At 46.4% G+C, this 27,318-nt stretch overlaps 1 protein-coding gene across 5 annotated transcripts in view; it reads left to right on the top strand.

Moving 5' to 3' along the window:
• The window catches only part of Kcnk2 (potassium two pore domain channel subfamily K member 2), a 188,220-nt gene that overhangs the window by 46,226 nt on the left and 114,676 nt on the right, over positions 1-27,318 (top strand). The window contains exons 1-2 of one of the 5 annotated variants that reach the window (XM_041635440.1): positions 16,175-16,312; positions 20,036-20,346. In XM_041635440.1, the coding sequence (XP_041491374.1) occupies positions 16,303-16,312; positions 20,036-20,346 (321 nt within the window). In that variant the 5' untranslated portion in view covers positions 16,175-16,302. Of the gene's footprint in view, positions 1-16,174; positions 16,313-16,410; positions 17,195-20,035; positions 20,347-27,318 lie in introns of those variants that run through there. The other 4 variants (XM_041635441.1, XM_041635437.1, XM_041635438.1 and 1 more) reach the window with 4 other exon arrangements.

Genomic DNA, 27,318 nt, shown 5'->3' with positions numbered 1-27,318 from the left:
ACATCTCCTTGAAATTCGGAAGAGGATCCATGCCACTTCTTCCTGCCAGTGCGCAGAGCAAGGGTGGCTCCTATTGACTCAGGGCTCCTTAAGATGGGATCCCATGAACCAGTGTGGACAGTTCAAACCTTTCCCTCAACCCCAGCCCTAAACCCAGGCTTCCAGCTTCTACAGAGAACGTAGTCTAGAGAGCTCACCAATAGGACCTGATGGCTTGAAGAGGCGTGCAGAGACCTTTGTTCCTCTCTTTGCCTCATGTTCCCACAGATAAGCTTCATTTTCCTAACTTTAGGGCAAGTTATAGTGTGGGGTTTGAGTATAAAATGTCCCCCATAGGCTCACAGTTTGGATACTTTGTTCCCAGCTGGTGGCGCTGTTTTGGGGGGGATATGGAAGGAAACATGTCACTTAAGGGATGAGGAAGACACTTGTTTTCTCTCTGTTTCCCAAGTACAGGTGCAATTTGGTGAGCTGGCTTCCTGCTCCTGTTGCCGTGTCTTCCCTGACTCCCTAGTGTCTTTTTGGCCATGACGGACTCTATCCTTCTGGAACTTCAAACTTAAAGGAACCTGTTCTCCTAGTTGCTTGTCTGTCTGTATGCTTTATCACAGTAATATAAAAGAAATTAATACAAGCAGCTTATAGAAAATAACTTTGCTTCAGTTTTGAACAGGAAAACGTGTATTGTCTTAAGAAAGTTCCATATTCCACAACATGAATCTTGATGACATAAGTGTTTAATGCTAGAGCAAGTGGAAGAGAATTCTTATATTAGAATGCAGATTATAAAAATGTAAAGATAATTTATATTATTTTTGCATACACATATACACATCAGAAAAATCCATCTGGACTCACAGGAAGATGGAGGCCCCCTCCATGAGAGGGCTGAGAAAGAAGTGAGGAGCAGGTGATCTGGGATGACCTGAGACTCTGGCTGTATTTTTTTCCTGCAATTAAAAAAAACAAAAACAAAAGCAAAAAACAAACAACCAAACTAACAACAAAACAACAACATCAGAAACAAAGAAAATCTATCTGAGACAAATCTGGAAAATGTCCGCAACTTTCAAAATCGAAATTTATGGTCATATTCCAGCTCCTTTCTACTTCTGAAATATGTAACAACTAACAACATGAAAAATGATCTGCTGTTTTCCAGCTTCATCCATGCTGCCTCAAACAACGGAACATCATTACTTAATATTCCATTGTGTCTGGTGGCCACATTTCTTCACCCATTGATTGATACCCAAGTCTTTGGGACTCTTCAAATAGTTGAGTTCATTTCAACAAGAATTTACTGCGAATTTATCACACATTAGACACTGAGGATAAAACCTGGGGGAGTAAGGTCCCTACCCCAAGCAACTCGCTCTCACGGAAGGTAGAGCGTGTTATCAGACCCTCAGTACATCATGGTAATGGCAGTCATGTTTTTTATGATAGTTTCTAAACAGAATAATTGAAGCCTTGGTGATGTTTTTCTAGAAGAATAAATGTAAGCCAGATTAATGGCTAACATATCATAGTTGTTGGTTTAAAAACATAATTTGTGGGTGCTGGCAAGATGTCTCTTATGTAAGGGTGCTTGCCACTAAGTTTTATGACCTGAGTTTGGGTCCCAGAACCCACATGTTAGGAGGAAAGAATAGGCTCCCACAGTTTTTCTCTGACCTCGGCATATGTAAACCCACCCACCCCCGCACATTTTAAAATTGACTTTTATATTTAGTCTTTCAACTAACTGCAAAGAAAATAATTTTTAAAGACAGTCTTCCAAAATACAACTGGCTGATGCCCTGGGCAATTTATTTGAATAAAAAATGCACATTTTAGTTGGCATTTCTCTTATGGTCTCTTTCAGATCCATCTTTGGGTTTCATTATAGGTATTTCATGGAAACTCAGAGTGTTCAACGTTACCGTGGTGACTGTCTAACTTTATGAGTTTATCATCCAATGCCTGAAACATTTGCTATCATCTTATGTAAATGAAACAATGGTTATATTTTTATCTGATGCTTAAAATGTGCTATGGGATATGGTCAAGGCCTTTTGTGGAGGTCCGAATAAGAATGGCCCCATAGGCTCATATATTTGAATGCTTGGTCATCAGGGAGTTGAACTCCTTGAGAAGGATTAGGAGGCGTGGTCTTATAGGAAGAAGAGTGCCATTGGGGGTGGGCTTTGAGGTTTCAAAAGCCAAAACCAGGCCCAGTGACTTTCACCTTCTGCAGCCTGTGGATCCAGATGTGGAACTCTCAGCTGCTTTTCCAGCATCACATCTGCCTGCATGCTGCCATGCTCCCACCATGATGATAATGGATCAGACTTTTGAAACTGTAAGCCAGCCAGCCCCAAGTAAATGCTGTCATTGTAATAGTTGGTGTGCTCGTGGTGCCTCTTCACAGCAACAGAGCACTGTCTCACACAGCTTCTCAATGCCAGATGCAACATTCAGGTTCAAAGAGACTAGGAAAGATAGCTGCTGTTAAGACCAATGCTATCTGACATGCAATCAGTACATGATCAGAATATAATGGCATATCCAAAAGTGACAACCGTGACTCCAGTCAAAAAAGATCAAAAACAAAAACAGGACAGTTCATTACCAAGAGTATTAGGAGTCAGTTTGGAATCTGAGCAATGCAGCTTTGGCACCGCTTCCTGAGAAAATATCAATGAAAAACGCCAAACAAATCTCTTTTTATTTCACCCAATTTTTATTCAAAGGAAAACCACCACGAAATTTAGCATTCCACTGTGGGGAGTAAATATACAAAAACAGGAAGAAAAAGGAAAAGATCATGAAACTGTATTCATAGCTACCCTTAGTGGCTAACAGATTTCTACCAATTGTTAAAATATTTTGGTAAATATTTGACAACTGTGTATTAATGAAGATGAGCCTGGTGTGGTTCTGTGGTGGTAGGGACAGGAGGGATTCCTTGTGAGCCTGTGCAGGGGGAACCAACACACTGCCTGAGTCACAGCCCCTGAGATGTGGTGCACCTGCTGGCCGGGAGCCCACACCCACTCCAGGGCCCTTATTGCATTCGTATGTTTCCACATACATTGGTTCTCCTAGCAACCAGCGAACTATAGTTAGAAAATTTTTGTTCTAATTAAAATCCCACTTGTGGAAAAGATTTTACCTGTGTCCAGAGGACAACTTTAATAGGAAGAAAACGAGACCATCTGTCCAAGTCAGGGGACGTTAAGTGACCGCAGTGGCTGGGGGGACTGAAGACAAGCTGAACACAGGGTAAGGGGCATCTCAGTGAGCTACAGCTTATTCCCTGGGTGACACAGCAAAGAGAAATTAGCCTAAGTGCATGGCAGATGGTGGGGTGGCCATTTCTAGGTCAGTGATGTCTGTGTCTGGGAGCCCCCTGCACCCACTCCCGCCCTTTCTGACAGTACTGGGTGCCACCCACTCAGCCCTTGGTTGTCTCCTGCTAAGGACTTTGTACCATGGAGTATCTGAAAACTCCCCTGACTGTAAGGGGCTGGTTAACAGTCCCGTGTTCTCTAGCACAGGGATGGGTTTTGACTTCCTCCTTTGGACTGATTATATTCCAGCTCAAAATATTCATTTGGTTCCTAAGGAAGCTGCCGAGTGTTTTCTGGAGACTTCTGGGACATGAGTGGCCTCTTCCTTTCTCTTTCCCCTTCCTATCTCAGAAGTCTACTTTCTCTCTTCGACCATGACTGCCAATGACAATGGCAGGAGTGGTTATTGTTTACCCAGCTTGCAGCCTTTCAGTCACTATGGAAAACAGGTTTTCAAGTCCTTCCTCTCTGGGGTCACATTAACACAGTGGAGAAGATAGAACTTTCACCTCCCTTTCTCAGATGAGAACACTAAGCCACAGGTGAGGATTGTTTGGGCTGGAACTGAAATCTAGACATTTTGCCATCTTCACCCAGTGGGCTGTGCTGGCTCTTGCTAATCTGTTATCACAAGCTTTTGTGAGAATGAAGAACACGGAAGATACACTAGACTCCTCATGTCTCAAAAGAAACAAATTGAATGTTCGTTGATGATAAACATGGTCATGATGGAAGGCATCATTTGGACATTATAAGAACCGATTTCTGTGTGTGTTGGGGGTAGTGGTGGTGTTATCATTCTTCCACAAGTGAAACACGGGGCTGGAGAGATGGCTTGCAGTTAAAAGCAGTGACTGCTTTTGTAGAAGTCCCAGCACCCACATAACAGTTCACTACCACCCATCATTCCAGTTTCAGGGGTGTCTTTCTGGCCTCTGGATACCACATGCATGCGGTACACAGACATATCTGCAGGCAAAATGCCCATAAACAATAAAATAATAAAAACACCAAACATTCAAATATCTATTAGGTGTGCTTAGAAAATGAACTCAGTTGAGGTACCAGCCCTTAGCTAGCCCATTAGCATTTATTTGAGCAGAGAAAGGCAGACACAAAGAGGAGCGCACACAAGGTAGAATATTCCATAAGTGTGTATCAGCATGTAATCAATATAATCAAGTTCACCAGAGATGAACTCATCGATAATTTCACAGAAAAGTTTGTTCAAAATGTGTGGTGAGTCGGATGTCTCAAGAAATCTAAACAATTATAATCTAACTTAAAGTTTTGAAATGGTTTTCCATCTCCTAATGTATGACGAAGTATATGCCACAGAAACTTGGGGGGGGGGGTCAAACTAAACCTTCCTCATCAGAGTTGGCTCTTACTTCCATCATGTGTCTGGGATTTTGTAATACAGAAATTGCTGTGTTGGTCCAAGTAGTTTTTCAATGGGTGTTCTGACATTCCATAAGCAAATTTGTATAATTAGCTGTGTTAGTTTGAGTGTGGTGTTGACAGGGCTTGTGATTCTCACTGGGACCGAGAGAAGCCTGTGCCTACCCAGAATCAACACTCTTGCCTGCTCATTACCAAATCATGCCCATTGTCCCACGGAGGCAAACTGTGTTTTGGACCAATGAGAAGCTTTACATTTTGAGTGGCTACTTAAGAAAGGTCAGAGTGCCCTCTGTATCAGGAAGCCTTTGTCACTTCAGATACCATTTCCCTCCAGACTGTAGAACCAACACAAGACCATTCCAGGGTAACCGCCGAATGGGGCTCTGGGAGCTGGAGCACGGCTGGAGCACAAACATCAGGGCAGTGGACGTGCACAGAGATTAAACAAGAACTTGGAAGAAAAACTATAACGGAAGCAATTTCATCAGCCAAGCAGCGACAGCGTCTAGGGGGAATCTTGTCCTTGCCCAGCGGGGAGATGAGTGCGGGAATCTGCAGAATGAGTAAGTTGGTTCATGGCATTGGCCCCGACAGGAATGCTCAGGCACTTGGTTTCCGTGACTTGATGCTTCTGTTAATTCAGCTCAGTAGGTGGAACTTCAAGAAGGGGAAACTGACAGGCTAGAAGAAGATGGGTCCCGTAGACAAGGACTACTAGTGTTTGGATCTGAAAGTTTAAAATTAGATTAATAGCTATTTATATCAGCCCCACCCCATCATGCTCATGGATGAAAGCCTGGCTCTCCCTGCTTGTTGGAGCTAGTAGAACCTTCATGGGAGGTCTCCTGTCCTTAGAGGGCCATCTTTGCAGAAGCTGCAAAGGTCAAGCCTGGTTTTGTTCTCTGACTCCCGCTGTGAGGTCTGCAGACATTGATAGTATGATGCACTCTCACTAACCCAAAGTGAAAGAGCCCCTGGTCTGTAATAGATGGAAACCTCCTTATACTGTCATTAAACTGTAGCTCTTTTCAAGGTGACTTATTGCGGCCTTTGTCACAATCAGAGAAGGCTCCTGACCTCATGACCTAACCAGGCAGGTAACAGTGGAGAAGGAGTCAGTCAGGACTAGATGTGAGGTGACATCAGGGTGGCTGGCTGTAGAGTACAGGGTCATATCCTATCTGTGTTTATTAGGAATTTTTGAACTTAATGTTGGTTTTTCCAAACATTGTGGTTAAGTATTACTTACTTTGAAGGTTTAGTGTTTTTCTTGACAATCCTTCAGTGTTATACCAGGGAAGGGAGAGCCTTCTTAGAACCAGGCTGTGTGCGAGCAATCAAAATGAGGTACTTCAACACAGACTATAACTCAGTGGACAAATCCCTCCCAGGGCATCTGCGGCTGTGCTGACACAGACGCCGTGGTCAGGTGGCTTCATGACCCTGCTTAACCTGCAGATAGGTTTTTGTTGTCAGCAATTTTTCATCTGATTGTACCCAATTTGAAAATTAGAAAAATGTCTTCTAAAATAATTTGAAAATCCGTCTTTAGACGCGGTGTCAGTTTCCCTTCTGGCAGGAAGCAATTGAAGCTGTCTGGAATATTTCCTTGATTTCTGATACACACGTTCCATGCAAACGCCACCTCGGATGCTGTAGGCTTTGAAACTCAGACCCCGAGTTGATGGCTGAACCCTCAGTCACACCACTTCTGGGCTTTGAGCCGAGTCACGGAATAGACATTGACTTTTTGATTGTTTTACTTATACATGTTAGCTATTGTGCAGAGGGACAAGATACTAAGGTCTCTTTGAATTTGTCGGGGTCTTACAGGCACTGTTAGAGGCTGAACTGTATTTTCCCCACAATCATTTCTTTGGGAAAAATAAATCTTAATCCAGCACCTTGGAATGTGAGCTTACTGGGAAATAAGGTCTTCACAGAGTAATTAAGAGGAGATCCTGAGAGTGGCCTGGGCGATTCTCCTGGTCTCCTCTAGAAAGGAAAAGTGCGGTTATGGAAATTGATCTCTCAGAAGGCACACATGCTAGGAAGACAGACAAGGATACAGTGCCCAGGTCATGGGAGGGCTGTCACCAGGCCAAGAAACATGGTGGATTTCCAGCCAACAGAAGGAGATGGCATTCGACAGAACTGGCCCTGGGGAGTTGTGAGGGAGCATGGCCTTGGGACACCTTGATTTCTGACCTCTGGCCTGCAGAATGCAGACCACACATTTATATTGTTTTTAACCACCCACGTTTCGCTCCATTAGGAACAAAAGATAGTCTGAATAAATATTTAAAGGCAGTGAAGCTGTAAGGATGGTTGAGCAGACTGTGTAAGAGCCTGTGCTGGGGGCAGTGGGCTGAACTTGCTTGGGGAGCAGTGGCCCTTTTTGAAGAGGGCTGTTTTAGCTAAGGTCTGGTGGGTGAACGTAAGTTGCATTCTGGTTAGAAAGGGAGCAGGCACAGTCCAGGCTGGAAGAAATGGCAGGGAGGAGGACTCTAGGGGAGAAGCAGTAAGAAGCATTTGAACAGACCAGCTGGTGTCTGAACAACACAGGGAAACCGAAAGCTCTTGGTGCAGGACCTCTGTAGGGCACAGTGCGCTCACTGGCCCATGTTATCCAGGGGAAGTTAGATGACTTCTCTCAGGCTAAGAACCATGTTGTTTGTCTCAGATGGTCCTTACGAGGATCAGATTACAAATGAAGGGTCTCCAATACACCTGGCTCATGGTCAACCTTTGGTACAGGTTGTCTGCTAACCCTTCTCTCCATCTCCTCCCTCCTCTTCTCTTCCCCATCTCCACCCTCCCTGGCTCTGTTCCTTCCTTCTCCCTCCTCCCTCTTCCTTTTCCTCCTCCTCCTCCTCTTTCATTTTGTTAAAGCAAAGATATGGTTGGCCCTGGGCCACCTTTCACACTGTGGCCTGGATTCTAAAGGCACCAGAAAAGAAAGGGGCATGTGGGGTTTCAACACCACCACATTTTACGTTCAAAAGTTTTGAGTTGTGAGGTGGAAAGGGGTTGATTCTTAGTGGCGAGGAAGCCATTGGTGAAAGGCCCTGGGGAGAAGTGACCAAGAGGACATAGTGATAAACCACACAGGGCGTCAAAGTACCTGGCTCATATTTCAGGAAATGTAGAAATTCCTTGAGCACCTTACCAAATCTTGAATCTAATAGAAAGTCAGTATTTTAGGATTATCTTCTGGAGGAAATGTGGCCTGGGGTAATCCATGGAGAGTTAACTTTCAGTCTTCCATAAATCTAGCTTATGGCCTTGGGCAGGTTTCATGGTGTGTTCATTCATTCGCAGACACTAGAAGATATAAGGGGAGGGAAGGCCATGAATGGGACATTAGAAGCTTTGCTTTCTGAACACAGTAGAATGTGTCTTCAGGGAGTCACTCTTCATAACGTCTGTCTGCCTGTGACAATCTCAGAGGAGATGCTGGGTTGATTTCTCCTTTGCAGAACCCTGGTCAAAACTGGCGGAAACGGTGGTACCCAGCGAAGGCAAACTGCTGCACAGGCAGAGGCCTGTGTCGAACAGCCGTCAAGTCATGACAGCCATCCGGGAGGAGACACAAACGGGTTCTGTTTTGAATGGGAGAAATCCCCATAGGCTTGAGTATCTGAACACTTGGTTCCCTGTTGGTGGCATTGTTTGGAGAGGTTTAAGCATGGCTTTGCTGGAGGAAGTATGTCACTGGGGTGGCTTTGAGAGTTTAGACTCCGTGCTACCTTTAGTTCATTCTCTCTCTCCTTTCAGCTTATGGTTGGGAATGTGACTTCTCAGCTTCCTGTTTCAGCTGCCATGCCTGCCACTTGCTACTATGTTTCCCTGCCTCAATGGGCAATGGACTCTAACCCTCTGAACTTTAAACAACCCCTTCCTACTATAAGTTGCAGTACCTGGCTTTGGTGTTTCATCACAGCAGCAGAGCAGAGACTGATACAGAACCGCTGTGTTGAAAAGGGAAAAGCGAAGACTTTTCAGGTCACTCTTTGGAACTGAGTTGTGATATGGACACATGTGGGTGTTGACCCTCATCTCCCAACTATGACACACTGTTGTTGAGTTATATTTCTTAACACTGCTGAAAAGTGCCCCAATGCTCAGGTACTATCATGGCAGACTAAGCCTGGATCTCATCTCTTGTCCAATGCTTCCCAAAGTGTAGTTCCTGGGAACCAGTAATGGGTCTCACCGAAGACAAAACTCGCAGAACTCTGGGAGTGGCAGAAGCCTGTGGGGTCTACCAGCCCCTTCGGGTGACTCTAATTCATGTTAGAGACTCCTCATCCTATATGTTGCTTGCATGGACATCTGGCCTTGAAGGGTTGCTTTCTTAAAGTCATAGCCTACGCAGGTCTATGACATTTGATGCATGCCTCTTGGAGGCCTCATCTATTCTCTCTTACCATGATGGAGGAAGGTCATTGGCTAATAAAGGCACTGCCCTGGCCCATTTTATTGGTTAGAGGATAGGTGGGAGGAGTAGACAGGACAGAACGCTGGGAGGAAGAGGAAGTGAGGTCAGAGTCTCGACAGCTCTCCTCTTGGGAGAAGACGCCTGAGAGAGACGCCATGCCCTGCTCCTGGGATGAAGCTCCGACCCAGGATGGACATAGGCTAGAATCTTCCCGGTAAGCGCACCTTGGGGTGCCATACACAGATGATTAGAAATGGGCTAAATTAATATGTGAGAATTAGCCTAGAAGAGAATGGGCCAAGCAGTGATTAAAAGAATACAGTGTCTGTGCAATTATTTTGGGCATAAGCTAGCCGGGCAGGCGGCCGGGGGTGCTGAGAACGCAGCCCTGCCGCCCTTATTACTTCATATGGCGCCCACGTGGACAACTGCTTCCACATAAAGCCTGAGACAGCTTGGGAAGTAATTCTAGAACAAAATGAAAGCATTGTGCCTGGTTTCTTGGTAGCAGCAATTTCTCGGTTCTACTCTGCTTGCTAGAGGCAAGCAAGCGCCTCATCTAAGAGAGGCTTCCTGACTCAGCTTTAGCTGCAAAGCCTGCAGCTCATTAAGAGGTCCTGCCACGAAACACTTAAATGGTGTTGACGAAAAGCTGAACGCATGCTTTTCGGTTTTCAGCCGTAGCAGGAAAAAAGCTGCGCCGTTTAAAAATGCTGGCTTTCTGGGCCATCCTGCCAGGGCAAACTCTGACTGTTTAAGGCAGGAGGGCCGGCTACCAAGAGAGGACGTGAGTGTTGTCTGTTGTAGCTCACTTGCTGGCAGGGACCTTGAAATGCCATACAGTTGTTGCAGTAAACATGGCTACAGCCTGTATATCCGCCATGAGGCTGGAAAGCTAAGGAATGGACTGGATCTAGCTGGCAAAGCCACGCCTTTAATCCTACCCATATTGCTCAGTAATTTAAAGGCTCGTGTGGTCAGAAAAAGAGAGATATACAGTAAAGAGAGATTCAAAGACAAAGAAAATTTCTGAATGGTTTAAAGTGTGTTAAAAATATATGCAGACTAAAAGTTGAAGTTCTTAAAGTAAAAAACAAAAAAGAAAGAGAGTTGTTGTGTGTGATAGCACACGCCTTTAATCCCAGTGCCTAGAAGGCAGAGACTAACAGATCTCTGTGAGTTCAAGGTGTAGTAGCAAACACCTTTAATCCCGAATGCCTGGGAGGCAGAGACAGGTGGATCTCTGAGAGTTCAAAGACAACCTGGTCTACAGAGTTACTTCAGGTCAAAGATACAGAGAACCTGTCTCAAAAAGCAAAGAGTTAAAAGTAAAAATAAACAAAATAGAGGTTAAAACAAAGCTGCACAAAGATGGAAAATACACAGAGAATCTTGATACTGTATGCTATTATGCTCTCTTTAAATTATTTAAACGCTGAGGAAGGAGCAACAGATGCTAAAAGATATTTATTTATAAATGCTGCTGAACTAATTCAACATAGATATTTTGAAAATGCCTTGAATTTGAAATTTGGATCTAAGGACATGATACTTTGGAAAGGAGTTTCTTATTTTGTTTTCACAGAGGATGAGACGCTGTTCATTTCTTCTATTCCGATTTGGTATGATGGACCACGCCCTCCTGAAGGGTTGGTGTGAACGCCTTCAAAAAATTGCTTCGCTCAACTGCCAACTGAGATGAAGCTAACACACAGGTTATACCGTGAAAGACCTAATTAACGACGCCCCCATTCAGCAGGAAGCAGTTTGGAGAGAAAAAACTGCGCCCATGTTCCCAAATATGGTTTATAAACGTTCTTTTACATTTAAAGGGGGATATGATATAGGTATGAATAATTTGCATTAGTATAGATTTTGCTTTATTGATAGAGATTTATGGTCAATTTTGTTATATGTATAAGTGTTTCTGATTTTGATTAAGGTATTGTGATTGTGTAGTTCATTTAAATATGTACTGTATAATTAAGAAATATAGGTTGTTAATGGATAATCATTGATAATAGTAAAGCTTGTAGTCATGTTGTTAGATTTTCTAGATATATAGAGATATATTTTAGATAGACATTCTTCATGTCTTTCAAAGATTACAGAATAGGACATTTAATGTTTTAATAACTGAGGACTTTTCATGACAATGAGACACTCTGCTCCTGGCAGCACCAATCTACTTCAAGAGGAAGATGGGCATCGAAGAGGCTCGTTATGGAGTTTTGATAGCCATTTGGGCAAGCAACTGCTCTTGCCTGGACTATTGCATAAACTGGACACAGAGAACCCGCAGAGAGAGGACTACTGAACTTGCCTAAGGTGAGATGATCTTTCGGGGATCCTGATTCATTTTGAAAGAGTCTGCGAGACATTCTGCAGGACACAACAGATAGTGACTGAACTGACTTTGAATTTTCCTGCTTTATGGAAATGTCTGCTGGATACCATGGGCCTGAAGGCTGAAGATGGATGCCCCAACGGTACAAAAGAACTTTGGGTGACTGTCCAAGCAGAGAGATGTCTTTGTCATTTCTAGAGTTTGAAGTTTCTTAGTTCTTGTTTACTTAGGTAATATTATATCTTTCTGGAGTCTTTGATGGAGTTAAGAATAGTTATAGTTATAGTTTTCCTTAGTTATGATAAAGATTATTGTAACTTTTACTTGATAACTGTTTTGTTATATGTAATTTTGCTATGTTAAAGCCTTTTTTTTTGTTTAAACCGAAAAAGGGGAAATGATGGAGGAAGGTCATTGGCTAATAAAGGCACTGCCCTGGCCCATTTTATTGGTTAGAGGATAGGTGGGAGGAGTAGACAGGACAGAACGCTGGGAGGAAGAGGAAGTGAGGTCAGAGTCTCGACAGCTCTCCTCTTGGGAGAAGACGCCTGAGAGAGACGCCATGCCCTGCTCCTGGGATGAAGCTCCGACCCAGGATGGACATAGGCTAGAATCTTCCCGGTAAGCGCACCTTGGGGTGCCATACACAGATGATTAGAAATGGGCTAAATTAATATGTGAGAATTAGCCTAGAAGAGAATGGGCCAAGCAGTGATTAAAAGAATACAGTGTCTGTGCAATTATTTTGGGCATAAGCTAGCCGGGCAGGCGGCCGGGGGTGCTGAGAACGCAGCCCTGCCGCCCTTATTACTTCATTACCACACAAAAAATCCCCCACCTGCCACGACTCTCGGAGCTCCCCAGGTTCTCCCAGCTGTCTCCCACCACAGGCCTTTGGCAAGCCCTTCTGTTGGGGAAGATCCTTCCTTGCATTTGCTACTTCCTCATACATAGGCTCACTCCCTCCAAGAGGCCTTCTCTGAGCTTTCAACCTAAAACACGGCCACAGTGCTCTTCAGCTTTCTCAGTGACGTGTCCTGAAACATTACACGTGTGTTCACATAGACCTACCCTCTTTAGACCAAGCCATCCTGAAGACAGAGTGCTCGCTATGTCTATGGAACTGCTCAGGGTGTAGCAGGCACTCTGTGACTATTTGACCTGTATGCTTTACTCTTCCTCCTATCTTTAGAATGGTGTTTCCTAGAAGATTAAATAAATGACAAAATATATTATGGAGTTGGAATTTGTTGGTGATCTGGCTTCGTCAAAAACTCCCGTTTTCATGTGTTTAGTCTAATTGGTAAATTATCATATTAAACATGTAAATGATGCCAGTGTTTAGATCCAGAAGGTCTTCCTAAGGCTCCAGCGTGGAAGGCTAAGATCTCAGTGTGGCAGTATCTGGAAGTGCTGTGGACTTGCAGGTAGTGGGGCCTGAAGGAAAGTCTTAGGTCATTGGAAGGTTGGCTCAAAAGGAATTTGTGAGACTCCGGCTCCCCAGGCTTCTCCCTTTGGCTTCTTTATTTATGATTTAAGTCATGTGACTATGGCACCTCCATCTTCTTGATACACTGCCCAGGTTAGAGTCCCATAAAATGGGACCTTCAGAATTATAGGACAATATAAGCCTTTTCTCTTTCTAGGTTAGTCACCTCAAGTATTCCGTTATAGGAAGGTGAAGGTGACATTGTGAATGGCATCTCACCTGGCTCTTCCACCCTTCTCTTGTGAGTGCAGTGAATGCTCCCTGTTTTGTAGATCGGGAAACTGACCATCAGAAAGATGTGCACAATTCGGAAGCTGTGGAGGTAGGATGCTCACAGAATTCTTTTGATGTGCTCAAAATAATGAAAAACAGAAGCATGCTCATTTCTTATTTTTCCCCCACTAGGGCATCTCAAGTAGGCCAAGATCAAAAAGAGGAAAATTAACACGAGACTGAAGTTCTGAGTTCAGGCTGCAAGTGGGAATCACTGTATATATTCTGAAAGGGCCAGAAGGAGGCTCGGTGGGAGCCCCATCTTTCCACCATGTATTTGGAATTTTCTTGTGCATTTAGAATCCCTGCTACATGAGGCAAGCAATTCTGACCCTTCCATTACACTTCTGATGAGGTTGGTGTGCACATTGTTAATAAAACAATCCAACCCGTTTCCTTGTTTCTCTAGTTTGAGCGACACACAATCTGGTCTTCTTCCTCTTATTTCAAACACTCTTATGCATGTTTTTGTCATACAAAGTTGCTTAAAGGGGCAGGGGTGCTGCAGGAGGACTGAGGGGCTGCTGTGGGGAGGAGGCTAGAGTCAACCAGGGACTTGGGTGCTTTTGTGATCCCTTCTGATTATTTGTGGAGATTAGCTTTTAGCTTGTTGGATTAAATCTCACTGATATGGTTTAGAGTCTTCCCTTTCTGATTTTCTGTCTTGTTTTCAGAGAGCGTCATGAGTGTGAGTGTTTGCTTACATGTATTTATGTGCACCCGGTTTGCATAGTACCCCTGGAGGTCAGAAGAGGGCCTTGGGAGTCTTGGAACTGGAGTTACAGATGGTTGTGAGTCACCATGTAGGTGCTGGGATCTGGACTTGGGTCCTGTTCGAAAACAGCAAATGCTCTTAGCTGTTGAGCCAGCTCTCCCGCCCCCATCCCCCTATACCCCCCCCCCCCCCACATCAGCCAATGCACCCTGCAGATAGAGGATGCCAATGAACTGACAGGGAGAACGGAATCCATTGGGATTGGTGGTGCGCCTTAAAGCCTGCAAGTGGGGGAGAAAGGAGCCCTGGAAGCATGCGCACAGGGGCGCCAATGGGAAGCATGCGCACAGGGGCGGCAATGGGAAGCATGCGCACAGGGCTGCAGTGTAGCCAGCACGCACTTATTTGACAGAGACCAGTCGAGGCAAGGCATGGATAGACCCAGCAGGGGAAGAGGATGACCAGGGTTTGGAACAAATTAGGGAAGGTAAAGAATGGAAGGGAGGAGGGAGAAATGGAGTGAAAGAAAGGCTTGCCTGGGGCCATTTAGTGTGGGCAGCAAAATGGCTGTGCACGGAAAAATTATTTCAAGTTGGAGAGTTTGCCCCATTCCCTGTATGAGTTGGGTATCCTTGCTCTGCATGTTTGAAGAAAGACCAGGAGAATGAAAATGTCTGTGCCAGCAGTCCTGAACTCAGCACCCGTCTCTCGCTAGTCCTTTGTGTTAGGGGACATGGTCAGCCCTCCCGGAGCCCACAAGGTAGCGCTGAGACAAGGCGAAGCTGACAAACAAACAAACAAAGGGCGAGCCACCAGACTAGGACTCTCTGGAAGCCTCATCCAGTGTGAAAGTTCTTACTGAATGCTAATCTGGAATCTTAGGGCTGCCGTGAAGACGGTTTATCCTTTATCCGTGGAGTTAGCTCCAGATTACGCTAGACGTGTAGGTGGGTGTCACCCATGCAGGAACAGAAGAGACTTCCTGGAGTTGATGAAATTGTGGCTCAAGCTTCCGCTGTGCTGTAGCTGCTCTGGGATTCCAGAGGGATTTGCAAGATCCTGGAACTGTGTGAACCAAGCCTCTAAAATGACACACAGCCCCGTTCGTGCAAGCACTTTTGCACACAGGTGTACAGAACTCTGCCTATGTACCCCCTCAGTCCTGTAAGGTGTGAGGAGGGAAGGTGTTAGGAGAAACCTCAAGAGAGGGCCACGGGACCCAGAAAGGCCTGTGGTCATGTGAAGCAACAGCATGAACCCAGAAATTCCAGAAAGGTCCAAGTCTGCTGGTAAGATCAGACTAATTTTTTAAAAAATGACTTCTGGTACTTTTGAGATCAGAAGTAAAGAAAAAGGTGCTTAACTTGAAGCAAGATGGACTCTTTATTATAATGGAGGGAACAGGTGCGGGGATTATTCTGGAATAAAAAAAAATAAAACAAAAAATCGTTGATATTGGAGAGCGTCTTGTAAATGGTTTATGAGGTTCATGTTACAGCTACCCCTGGGTCGGTGACTTCCTACATGTACCTGGGGAAACAGTGGCTTTGGGAAGCATAGTGATGAGAGCAGAAGGTGGTGGTCAGCTTGGGCTTCCTGATGGCACAGTGGAGTGCCTTCCGGGAGGGCAGTTTAAAGAACTGAAATTCTTCCACAGAGCCCAGATAGCATCCAGTCTCTATCCCTTCCTTGGCCAGTTCTCTTTCAAATCAATCCTGTCACCAAGAGTTCAACAGCTGAGGCTCTGCACTCTGGGAGGCTGGGTAGAATTGCTGCCTACCAGTCTGGGGTTTCTATGGGTTTTGGGGAGGGGGACAGTGAGCAAGTTCAGCCCGAGGGCGGCTGTCTTCCCGCCCTCAACATCTGCCCACACCCACAAAAATTCAGCATCCTTGGTCCCAGGCTTGGGGTGGGGGTGGTGTAGCGGGTTGTCCCAGAGAAAGCAGTCTGTTTTCCTCCATTCTCCTTTGGCTCTGGCGAACAGTTCCTTTCTGAGTCAGGAATCCCAGGCCCAAATCAAGTAGCCCCAAGAGCTCAGTGACTATTCCTTTATCCCCTCGCCAGTGTAGCCCCAAAGACCCTGCATCTCCATGCTGCTGTCACTCTGAGGCTCACAGGGCATCAGCTGGACGGTGTATCTGTGCCACCCTGGTTGGAGGGGCGCTAGTGAGGAAGATACTCACCTGTAGGGATCTGGGGTCTTTCGTGACACCCAGACTCGGGAAGGCATGGCTTGGAGTCCTGTGGAAGAAGCATGCATGACAGCTAGAGCAGGAGGTGGCAGTGGGACGCTGGATAATGGGTGCAGGTGAGGCTCTTGTTGCTCCCAGGCGGGAGGCAGGCCGAGGGTGCCACGGGGAGGACGTATTGGCAGCTGGGTCGACGCATAGGGCTGGGAGGGGGGGTGCGGGGAGGCGAGCCCGGGCGGGGACACCACAGGGGCAGGAGGAGGGAGTTCGGAAAGGAGGGAAGAGCGGCTAGGCTAGGGGAGAGTGGAACTGCGAGGCCGAGCGGGCCACCCCGGGCCACACCCCCCCTTGCGGGCGCCCGGCGGGGCTCGGCCCAGGCGGGGCGCCGCACAAAGACATGCGGAGAGGGGCTGCGCGGGGCCGCGGCACAAAGACACCCGGGCGCTCGGCCGCGCGGGCTGCAGTAATCACCTCCACGCCGAGCCCAGGGGCAGCGCGGAGCCACCGGCCGAGCGCACCCAGGGCCCGAGCGGGACTCCAGGCGGCCGCGCAGTCGGGGTGACCCAACACGCGCGGGGGCGGCCGCGTCCGATCCCAACTTGGCCTCGGCCTCGCCCTCTGCCCAGTCTGCCGCCGCTGGTGTCCCCTCCTTCCCGCGATTTCGTTTCTTCTCACGCTCCCCCCCCCCTCCCGCCTCCAGCACCGCTCTCCCCACCTTGTAAAACAAAGCCGGGGAAAATGCCTGCCCGTGCAGCTCGGAGCGCGCAGCCCGTCTTGGAATAAGGAGTGAGTACAATGGCGTGTTAGTAAAAAAAAAAAAAAAAAAGAAAGAAAGAAAGAAAAGAAAAGAAAAAGAGAGAGAGAGAGAGAGAGAGAGAGAGAGAGAAAGAAAAAAAATAAAACCATCACGTCTGTGTTAAAAAAAAAAAAAAACATTTTGAATGCTGCATGCCTCATGCTTGCCAGCGCCTCGCGGGAGAGACCCGGCTATACCGCAGGAGGTGAGACCCCCGGGCACCCACCCCAGCCGCGCGCTCTCCGGGGAGGGCGGCGCAGGTTCCGTGGCTCCTCATTTTCCTTTCCATTCCGTGGGTTGGATGTGATCCGGGCTTGGCGCTCAACCCCAGCACGGATCCTCTCCTGGCCCCGTCTTCTGCTCTTCAGCCGGTGCCTAGGGTTTTTGCGTTTGCCTCCCTTGGGTGTAGATTTGGCGCATCTTAAGACAGTTTCTAGAGAGGAGGGTCAGCCCTGGAGAGTAATTGGCAGGCAGGTTGCAAGGTGGCCTTAATCACACTTGTTGCCCATGGCATGGAGGACACGCAGTGGTGCTGGGGGAAATAAAATAAAAAGCTCGCTTCTGCTGCTGTTTGCGGGGGGTGGGGGGTGGGGGTGCACTAGAGGCCAGCGCAAGAGGTGTATGCCAGGTGAGGACTCCAGACCAGGAGTGCGCTGAGGAGAACGCTGTGGGAGGGGAGAGGTAGTGATGGTGTTGAGGGTGTGTGAGCAGCCAGCTTCTTGTCCTCTCCACTATCACCAAAAGGTGGAGGTGAGGAACTCCACAGTGCCTACCTAGCTGGGGAGGAAAGGGTGCATTTTGCTTTCTGCTTGTTTTAAATATTTATTTTGTAATCTACCAGCTTCTGTCCACTCAGTCTGCCAATTGTGCATTATATATTTCTGCTAATTAAATATAAGGCCACAGCTTAAAAGAATTAAACTCCTTCAGGAAATTTATCAGCCTAACACACACACACACACACACACACACACACACAGAAACACACACACACGGAGAGAGAGGTGGGGGAGAGAGAAATATCTAATATTACCTTATTTGTTCTCTCTCTCTCTCTCTCTCTCTCTCTGTCTCTGTCTTTCACTCTCTCTTAAGGTGTATCATGACAATATCTTGGTGGGATTTCAGGCTGGAGCTGGGTAAAGGGTGGTGGTTTATAATTCTCTCAATCAGAAAGCTGCCCTAGGGTGAAAAATCAGTGCCCTGGAGTGGGGGTAGGGATAGGACTTTCTGGTTAAAGAGGTGGTGCAGTATCTCTCTGTTGTGTTCTGGTTTTTAAGTCAAAAGATGGCTCAATTTTAGATTTTTTTTTCAGGCAGATTCTGAGCGGCAGAGACAGGGTGGGGAGGGCTGGAGTCGCTACAGGTGATAGTGATCTTGGACTGCAGCAAGCACACTTCTATCAGATTGTAAAAATCCAAACAGTTAACACCTGCTGAAGGGCTTCTTTTGAGTGGCATCACCCTTACCAACATAGGAAAGGTACTTTCCAGTCGGTGACTTTATTCAGAACAGGTGCCTGGGTGGCGAAGGAGGCGCTCACACTTGAGGGTGGAGGGTTGAACCTCGCTTAGGAAGCTGGTGAGGACCCTCTGGAGTCCCCATGAAGAGCTGCTGCCGGTGTTGGGGGGGGGTGCTGTATCCCCATGTCTGCTCTGATTTCATCTCTTCAAAGTCAGAACTTACCATGAGCTTGGCTGCTTGAGACATCATCTGCCTTCATTTCACAGCCCCCCCCCTTCGTCTAGTGTATCGGATAGCTTTGTTTTTGTGTCTTTTTGATGGGCAACTGGAGATGTACTTACTTTAGGATCTCACTCTGTGATAGCCTACATTTACACACAGGGTTAGAGAAGACAGGCTAGGTAGCGGTAGCGGCGTGTAAACTGCTGCTCTTTACGAATCCTAAAGTAATTAGTACCCTAGAATAATTTCAGAAGCTGTAGGGTGCAATTCCATAGGGATTTTCATTTGCGTACTGAAAAGTAAATTGTAGGTTATGTTATCATTTTATGAAACCTATATTATACACATGGCAGCAATCTGGCTTTCTTTTATAAGTGATTCATGTTGGTGTTTAAGCCTCCATTTTTTTGACCATTCTGTTAAGCCGTATTAGTTCACTCTTGCCTCTTCAATCAAATGTTCGGTGGTGGATGGCTTATTTTTCCCATCCACAAGTGGCCATCGAGTAGCTTTTGTATTTTCTAAAATGAAACCCATTAATGATGATTTTGAAGAGCTTGGATAAATAATAGATGGACTTGAAGTCACCTCTCAGTATCTGGGAGCTCTAATGGGGCAATTAGCCTTGGGCAGAGCATGGTGGATCTAGGGCGTGAGCCAACGTGCTAGGTTTCTTGCTTCTTGCTTTTGCTGGAGCCGTAGAGGGACTTGGTTCGGTCTTGGCTGTTGTGGCTCAAGAGTTATCAATAACTTTTGTGTTTTAAACATACCAGCGACGGCAGAGTGTTTCCCAATGTGTTCACTTTGGAAGATGGGCTAAGAGGTGCGTTCCCAGCATACAAATAGGAAGGCTGTTTGAACCATACTGATCACCATCCCGACTGTAAGAATTTTGAAAACCCAAGTAGCGAGCATTCTTTACTCTGATTGCTTACAGCATAAAGGTCTGATGTGCAGGAGTGAGCCATGAGCCTTCCTCGTGATCAGAGATCCTGTTTAGTACCATCAGACCTTGGGAGCTTAGGACATCTTCACTGACATATACATAATCACGGGCAGAAACAAATCTTGGAATTAATGAGGAACCCCCTCAGGCATTCTTTTATTTTAACTTTTTGGTCTGACCCATGTTTTTTTCCATCCACCTGGCACTCCAATGGCAGCAGAGAGCAGAAGCCCTGCCCCCTCCCTTGAACCTATAAATGGTCTGGAAGTGTTTAGAAAAGGCTGCTGGGTGAGGTTCTTCAGCTCCCATTAGGAGAGTGCCTGGGTCTGCCAGCCCCGGCTGACCCCTAAAGAAGCAGCTAGCCCCTTGCATCCAGACTCCTCTAGCCTAACCCAAATTCTCTGTTGTTGTCAGTGGCGGCCCCTGACTTGCTGGATCCCAAGTCTGCCGCTCAGAACTCCAAACCGAGGCTCTCCTTCTCCGCCAAACCCACCGTGCTTGCTTCCCGCGTGGAGAGTGACACGACCATTAATGTTATGAAATGGAAGACGGTCTCCACGATTTTCCTGGTGGTTGTCCTCTACCTGATCATTGGAGCCACTGTGTTCAAGGCGCTGGAGCAGCCTCAGGAGATTTCCCAGAGGACCACCATCGTGATCAAGAAACAGAACTTCATAACCGATCATGCCTGCATCAACTCCACCGAACTGGACGAGCTCATCCAGGTAAGGCCTCCAGATGAGTTGGGCTCCATTTCTCCCTAAGGGGAAGAAAAGACTAGAGCACTAGGGTGGACCTCATGGTCCCTGAGAGCATGGAGCGCCTTCCCCGATGTCTTCATTTCCTCCACTGCCCCTACCTTCTTATCTCTTACTTCTCCCACTTGCTCTCCCCATTCCTACTCTTTTCTACTTCGTTGTTCTTTTTCTTGTCTTAAAACTGACAGGGGCTTACTCGTGATTATGAAGGCCATTGCCCACAGAGAAGTATTGGTTTGAGAAAGCGGTAGAGCTTTTAACCTGGGCCGTGGCCCTCACCTCTTACAGAGACTGGCCTGTGGAGATGGACCTTGAGATGGGCCTTCTACACTGTGAACAAGTGGTCCCCCAATTCTCTAGGCTCCTTGGCGTATAGCTTCATTAAATGCTTGTTTCTTCTTTGAATCCCAGCTAAGATCAGCTCACTACTGCACAGAAAAGGAAAGTTTATGAAGAAGTGCGGCAGTGTTAATCTAAAACAGCCGGGTACCATCCTTACGGTGAAGCATGTTTTAAGTACTGACCCCCCCCAGATGATGTGTGACTGAGTTATGTTTCTCAGACATGGCCACAATCTGGCTGTAGGTTTCTTTGGCATAAAACAGGGGTCTTAGGTGACAGGAACCCTTCGGATCCTCTTACCAGGGGATTTGCTGGCTGTGGGAACATTCTCATCGTGTACACATTTATTTTCCTAGACAGCTTGCTCTTTCTTGCTTGGTTTGATTCAAATTGGACTGAAAGTGATCTCTGAGTCATCATTTGAGTGTGTTTTTCCTCGTTTTGTGTCTGGGTTTTTATATCACTTGAATGAGTTGGGATAATAGATTTAGAGACTTTATTATTGGATATAATCCCGTGTTTTTGTGGGACCTTTGCCCTAGTTTCTTCTCATGATGACTACCCATTCTTCTCTGCCTGGGAAGGAGACATAGCCTTGTCCACACACGACTGACAGTTGTCGGGGCTGTTGTCATCTGATCCTGAACCCTGTTGGGATCCTGCCACCATCAGGCGTTGCTGCCTCTCTCCCATTTAACTTAAGATTTTGTTCGTTTTTGTTTCACTTTTAAACTGCCACACTCTTAAGTTCTTAGAACATTCTTCACACGCTCACGCACCGAGTCCTCTGTTACTTTTAGATAATGGTGGATAATGGTGGCATGTCCTACATCAGCAGACACTGCAAAGCCAACTCACTAATCCTTTGTCTTGGCTACCCCTGTCCCTGAGCTTAGGCAAGCTCATCCTCCTTTCATTCTTCCTTGGTGCCACCTAACCCCGCCCCTGTGGTGCTGCAAGTCTTTAAAGCAGCCCCACTGATTTTGCTTTTAGAAGCACAGTGCCTGGTTGTGTCAGTGGAGGCCTATGGGAATGCAGCTTGAAGCCTCCGCTCTGGGTTCAGATAGGATCTGTGTGAGCCCCTTACCAAAGCATCTTCAGGAATAAGTAATATTTCCCTTTAAGACCCAAATGATCTCTTGGAACGGTGGGTGAGAGACTTGCCACCCAGTAAGTGATGAGCACCAAGGGTCCCCCTCCTGCAGTAGTGAGGGGCAGGGAGAGCACTGGGCTTGTTTGTAGTGGTTATTTACCCTCCTCATCCCTTTGTTGGGCTGTAGCTGTTGATTTGGGTAACTTCACCTTCAGAGCTGGTGCCACGTGCGATTGGTCTTGAGCAGGGAAAGGAAAAGAATCGTGCAGGTTGTTGGAGGAAGCTCAGTGTGGATTTGAGAATGATCTCGCTGTCTGACTCTACCCAGAACTCTCAAGATAAACTGTAGGTCATGGCAAATGGGGCAGTCTAGTGGTGAATACAGCTTATTTTTTTACACATTGTTTTTCTTTTGAGTAGACAGAGCTCAAAATATGACCTACTTTTCTCATTTCTGTTCTGCAAGCTCCATCCATTTTAGCCTTATGACTAAACACAGCTGATTGAGTGTCATTGCTCTTTAAACAATTTTGCTCTTTAAACAATTCTAAAAACAATTTTGCGTTCCATCATTTTTTGGTGTAGAAGTTGCCTATTATTTATCATCATTTCTTATCTTTGTAACTTAATGTATTTCAGTACATTTCCCCTTTGAATATGTATATTTTTAATACAAAAATCCAATGTTCAGGCTTCAAGGATCAAGCTATGGGTAAATGATCCTATGGTCATTTATGAGAATAGCATCCTACCCCTACAGCTCCAGTATCTGGCATCTCCCCATCCTTACTTCCCAATGACTTTACCCCTTAAAGCCCCGTGAGTGGGTCTACTGGACAGTAACATCACAGCAATGTGGGTTGGGAAATTAGACAGGGCAAGTCCAGGTGATTTGCCTGCTGACATCATGCTGTGGAGGGCCCAGTCTGCAGAGTGCGGTCTGGCATCCATACTAGAAGGCTCTTCTATCTAGGGAGCTTTATTTTCCTGCAGTGTGGGAGGCAGAAAGAGTGGAAGTGGGCAACAGTTCATCCTGCTTTTTGTGAGAAGGAACAGTGTTCGATACAATGAAGCTGTCCTGGTCCCTAGATTATTACCAGACACCTGACTTCAGGCTGTGTTGATGAGGATGGGATGAGGGAGGTGGAGGAACAGCAAGGCAGATGGCAGCCTCCAGTGCTTCTGTGCTAGATACACGTGCATCCGTACGATTCCCGTTAATTCCATAATGACGCGTTCAGTCAATCAGCCAGCTTTTCAACAAGATTGGTAGAGGTGCTGGACACAAAGTGTCATGACAAATGTCTTTCCTGGGCTGGGATTTGAGAACAGAGAAGGTATCTGCTTCTGTGGCGGTTCAATTAGTGTGTTGTCACTACAGAAACACATGGGAAAACCCTGCTGAGTGTTAGACTCAGAAATGTTGCCACCAGACAGAAGTCAAAGAACAACCGCGAGGTGTGTGCATTGTTCTAACTCTTTTATGTTCCTTAGCTCATATAATTCTCATCACTATTCAACCTAATCATCTATAAATCACTTCTGTAGGAACTGAAGCAGGAGCATGCTAAATGGTAGAGCTTTAATTAAAACCCAAGTGGGCAGACTCAAGAATGTGTGCACTGACTTCCTGTGTTTACTGCTTTTTAAAACCCTTTAATAAACGTTTTCTTGGAAGTGCTCTGGTAATCTATGCATTAGGGTGTAATAAATGTGAAATTATCATCTCCATACACAGTGATGTGTGTTACATGTCTGTGTCTCTAACTTGGTGAGTGCATTGGCTAGATTTCAATGTTCGTTCCAGGCAACAGAACTCTTACCAGTGTTCTGTTTGAACGCCACAAATCAGTAGATGCATGGTTATATCAGACATGCTTTATCTTCAGTCTAGCTATCCCCATGTCTGATGAATCAACTTTGGAATTTAGAATGTGTTGCAAAATCTATGACCTGTGCATTAGTAACAAACAAAGGTGTTTGTTCTCTAGTGTCTAGCTGAAGTCCCACTCCATGAGACCTAGGTAGGGAAGTTATTCTCCCCTATTATGGGATAAAGAACCGTCAGATTTTTTTTAATTTATTTATTTATTAAGGATTTCTGCCTCCTCCCCGCCACCGCCTCCCATTTCCCTCCCCCTCCCCCAATCAAGACCCCCTCCCTCATCAGCTCAAAGAGCAATCAGGGTTCCCTGACCTGTGGGAAGTCCAAGGACCGCCCACCTCCATCCGGGTCTAGTAAGGTGAGCATCCAAACTGCCTAGGCTCCCCCAAAGCCAGTATGTGCAATAGGATCAAAAACCCATTGCCATTGTTCTTGAGTTCTCAGTAGTCCTCATTGTCTGCTATGTTCAGCAAGTCCAGTTTTATCCCATGCTTTTTCAGACCCAGGCCAGCTGGCCTTGGTGAGTTCCTGATAGAACATCTCCATTGTCTCAATGTGTGGGTGTACCCCTTGCGGTCCTGAGTTCCTTGCTCGTGCTCCCTCTCCTTCTGCTCCTGATTTGGACCTTGAGATTTCTGTCCGGTGCTCCAATGTGGGTCTCTGTCTCCTTTCATCGCCTGATGAAGGTTAATATTCAGGAGGATGCCTATATGTTTGTCTTTGGATTCACCTTCTTATTTAGCTTCTCTAGGATCGCGAATTATAAGCTCAATGTCCTTTATTTATGGCTAGAAACCAAATATGAGTGAGTACATCCCATGTTCCTCTTTTTGGGTCTGGCTTACCTCACTCAGGATAGAACCGTCAGATTTTTATGATGATATTCAGTGACCTCAGTCAAGATATTTGGTATCTCCATTGGGACAGTGCTGAATTATCTTTGCATAATTCCTTCCTTGCTGTTTAGCTCTTTTGTGGGTGTTTATGGGGGATCCCCAGTGGGTTGACTTCTCTTTAGGTATTTGGCCAAATAAAATAACAGTGGAAAAGCATGGCTTCTCTTAAGCTACCCCCTCCTGCATAGTCAAACAGGGACAGTCACTTTAGATATAGTTACATTAGAAATGCCTACAGATCAGAGTTAGGAATGCTCAAAATTGGAATACTAAGGAAGAAATAATCACTTAATGATGGCGAGAGAGACACGGAAGAGGTAAAGAGAGGCTGTGTGAAGGGGAAGAAAGGAGATCAGAGGAGTCCCAGCAGGCATGATGTAGCAGAAGAGTTAGCTAGACAAGAGGCATAGGGCCATGAGCAGGCTCAGAAGCACTGACCAGGACTTATCATTCCACAGCAGGGAGGTGGCTTCCATCCTAGCCTTGCCCACCCTCTAGAGTGGATGAGCCTGGATGGGTACCTGGGTGTGTCTGAAAAGATGCTAGGAGCTACAGGGTCTGAATGTACTACCTCAAGATATAGCTACCTCTGGACTTTTAAGATAAGCAAATGTTATTTTTTATTTTGTTGTGTTAATATTATATTAACTGCATAGTATGCATTCATTTACAAATGGCTTTTCGAATGCCCACCATGTAAGGAGAGCTCTGAAACACATGGAGATTACAGGGTGAAGATTCTTGCCCTCTGTGAGTCTCTATTCTGCTCGGGGTGGGCTGGGGCGTTCATCCATGGTGCTAGGGTTCCGGAAGAGCCAACCAGAAACGCTGAAGATGAACTGTGAACCGTCATGGATGTGGTGATTTGGGATGAGGAGGCAAACCTTTGTCAGGTGTGGAGTAGCCCTTAGGCAGGGGGCTGACCATATGCAAAAGCCCTGATGGAGGTGGGAGAAACTGCCAGGGGGCTGAGGGGCACTGGAGAAGATGATGTTGGGCAGGGTATGGGGACTGCCCTAGTTCCATTTCTGTTACAAATTATCCCAACAATAAGCAAATTGGGGGAGAAATGGTTTATTTTAGCTTATGCTTCCAGGTTGCAGTCCATCGCTGTGGAGGGGTCACAGCAGCAGTGGCTGAAGCAGCGGGTCGCATCACATTTACAGTCAGGGGCAGAATGCCATCGGGGCGTTCATGCTCCCTGCTCGGCTGGCTTTCCCATTCTCATACAGTCTGGGTACTGTGTCCCCCACCTTCACACTGGGCCGTCTCACTTCAGTTACACAAGCTCCCATAGCCCTGCCAGGGGCTAATCTGACCTTGATCATCTCTTTCCAGGTGACTCTCTATTGTTTGAAGCTGGCAATTGAAACTAACCTTCCCAGGGACCGGGCCACGTCCAGCTTCTTAAGTTAAACATGACGAGTCTGTGTCTTTGCTTGCTCTGGCCTGGGTTCTGGCAGCCCCTCCCTAGCCTTTGCCTTAGCCCACTGTTCAGTCAGCAGGAGCAGAGCAACTCTACTGGGAGATGTTTGCAGTAGCAATCTCGAGACACCGTCAGATTCTGGGTAGATTTGGAAGGAGAGTGAGGTAGAGCTGACACATTGACCGGTTAAGTGTGCAGTGGGCAAGAGATAACCATACCCTGGCTCACTGAATCCCAAGGAATTAAAAGCAGATGACTCCTTTCCATTCAAGTGGGGAATGAGTGGGAATTGCCAGGATGGGGTATTTTGTCCTGGATAGAGTCAGGCAAGCTTTGGTTACCGAAGGTCTCTGAGCACCAGATTGCAGTGTTTGCAGAACCAGTGTCTTGGAGGAAAACAGTGTACTACAGAGTAGCACTCAAATGAAACCAAACCCCACAATCTGGAGAGGCTGGCTGCCAGCACCAGAGATCCTCCCAAGAGGCCCTATACAAGACACTTCTGTCTTGAATCCTGGGCACTAATGTGCCTTTGAGCGTTTAGTCAGCTGGGGTTCCTACACAAACCCAGCCACGTTTTCTTTTCCATCGCAGCCACAGGGACAGAGCCCTCTAAGAGTCTCACTGAAACCAAGTGTGTATCTAGACACGACAGTGAGGAGAGGATGCTAGCCTTCCTGGAAGGAACCTGCCACGATCATGTTGCTAGTTGCTTTCTATTGTCAACTTGATCCCATGCACAATCACCCAGGAAGAGTGTCTCAGTGAAAGATTAGTTACACTGGGTATGCCTGTGGGTGATTGTCTCCGTGGCCTTGATTGATGTAGTAAGACCCAGCCCACCATGGGTGGCAACATTCCCTAGGACAGGAGTCCTGAGATTTGTTAGTGGAGATTTTGGCCTCAGCGCTAGACACAGTAGCTTGTCCCCTCAGTTCCGACTGCAAATGTAATTAGTTACTTATCCCTCCTCTCACTGTGGTTTCCCCACGAGAGACTGCAACCTCGAATTCATTGTGAGCTGAATAAAACCTCTGTCCTTAAGTTATTTATTTATTATTTTTACTTTACAAATAAGTGTTTTGCCTACATGCATGTATGTTTACTCTGGGTGTCCAGTGCCCATGGAATCCAAGGAGAGAGTTTCAGAGCCCAAGAAACTGGAGATACAGATGCTTGTGAGCTACCATGTCAGTGCTGGGAACTGAACCTGGGTCTTCTGCAAGAGTAATAAATGTTCCATCATGTTCTCTGTTCTTAGTGGAAAACCCTTTCTTGAATTCACGCCCAGACCACA

Source organism: Microtus oregoni, unplaced genomic scaffold (genome assembly GCF_018167655.1).
Source record: "Microtus oregoni isolate MIOR12 unplaced genomic scaffold, Mior012 000047F_ref0000412, whole genome shotgun sequence".
Taxonomy (NCBI): Eukaryota; Metazoa; Chordata; class Mammalia; order Rodentia; family Cricetidae; genus Microtus; species Microtus oregoni.
Note: the sequence above shows the minus strand (reverse complement) of the source record. Positions and strands in the feature narration are given on the sequence as shown.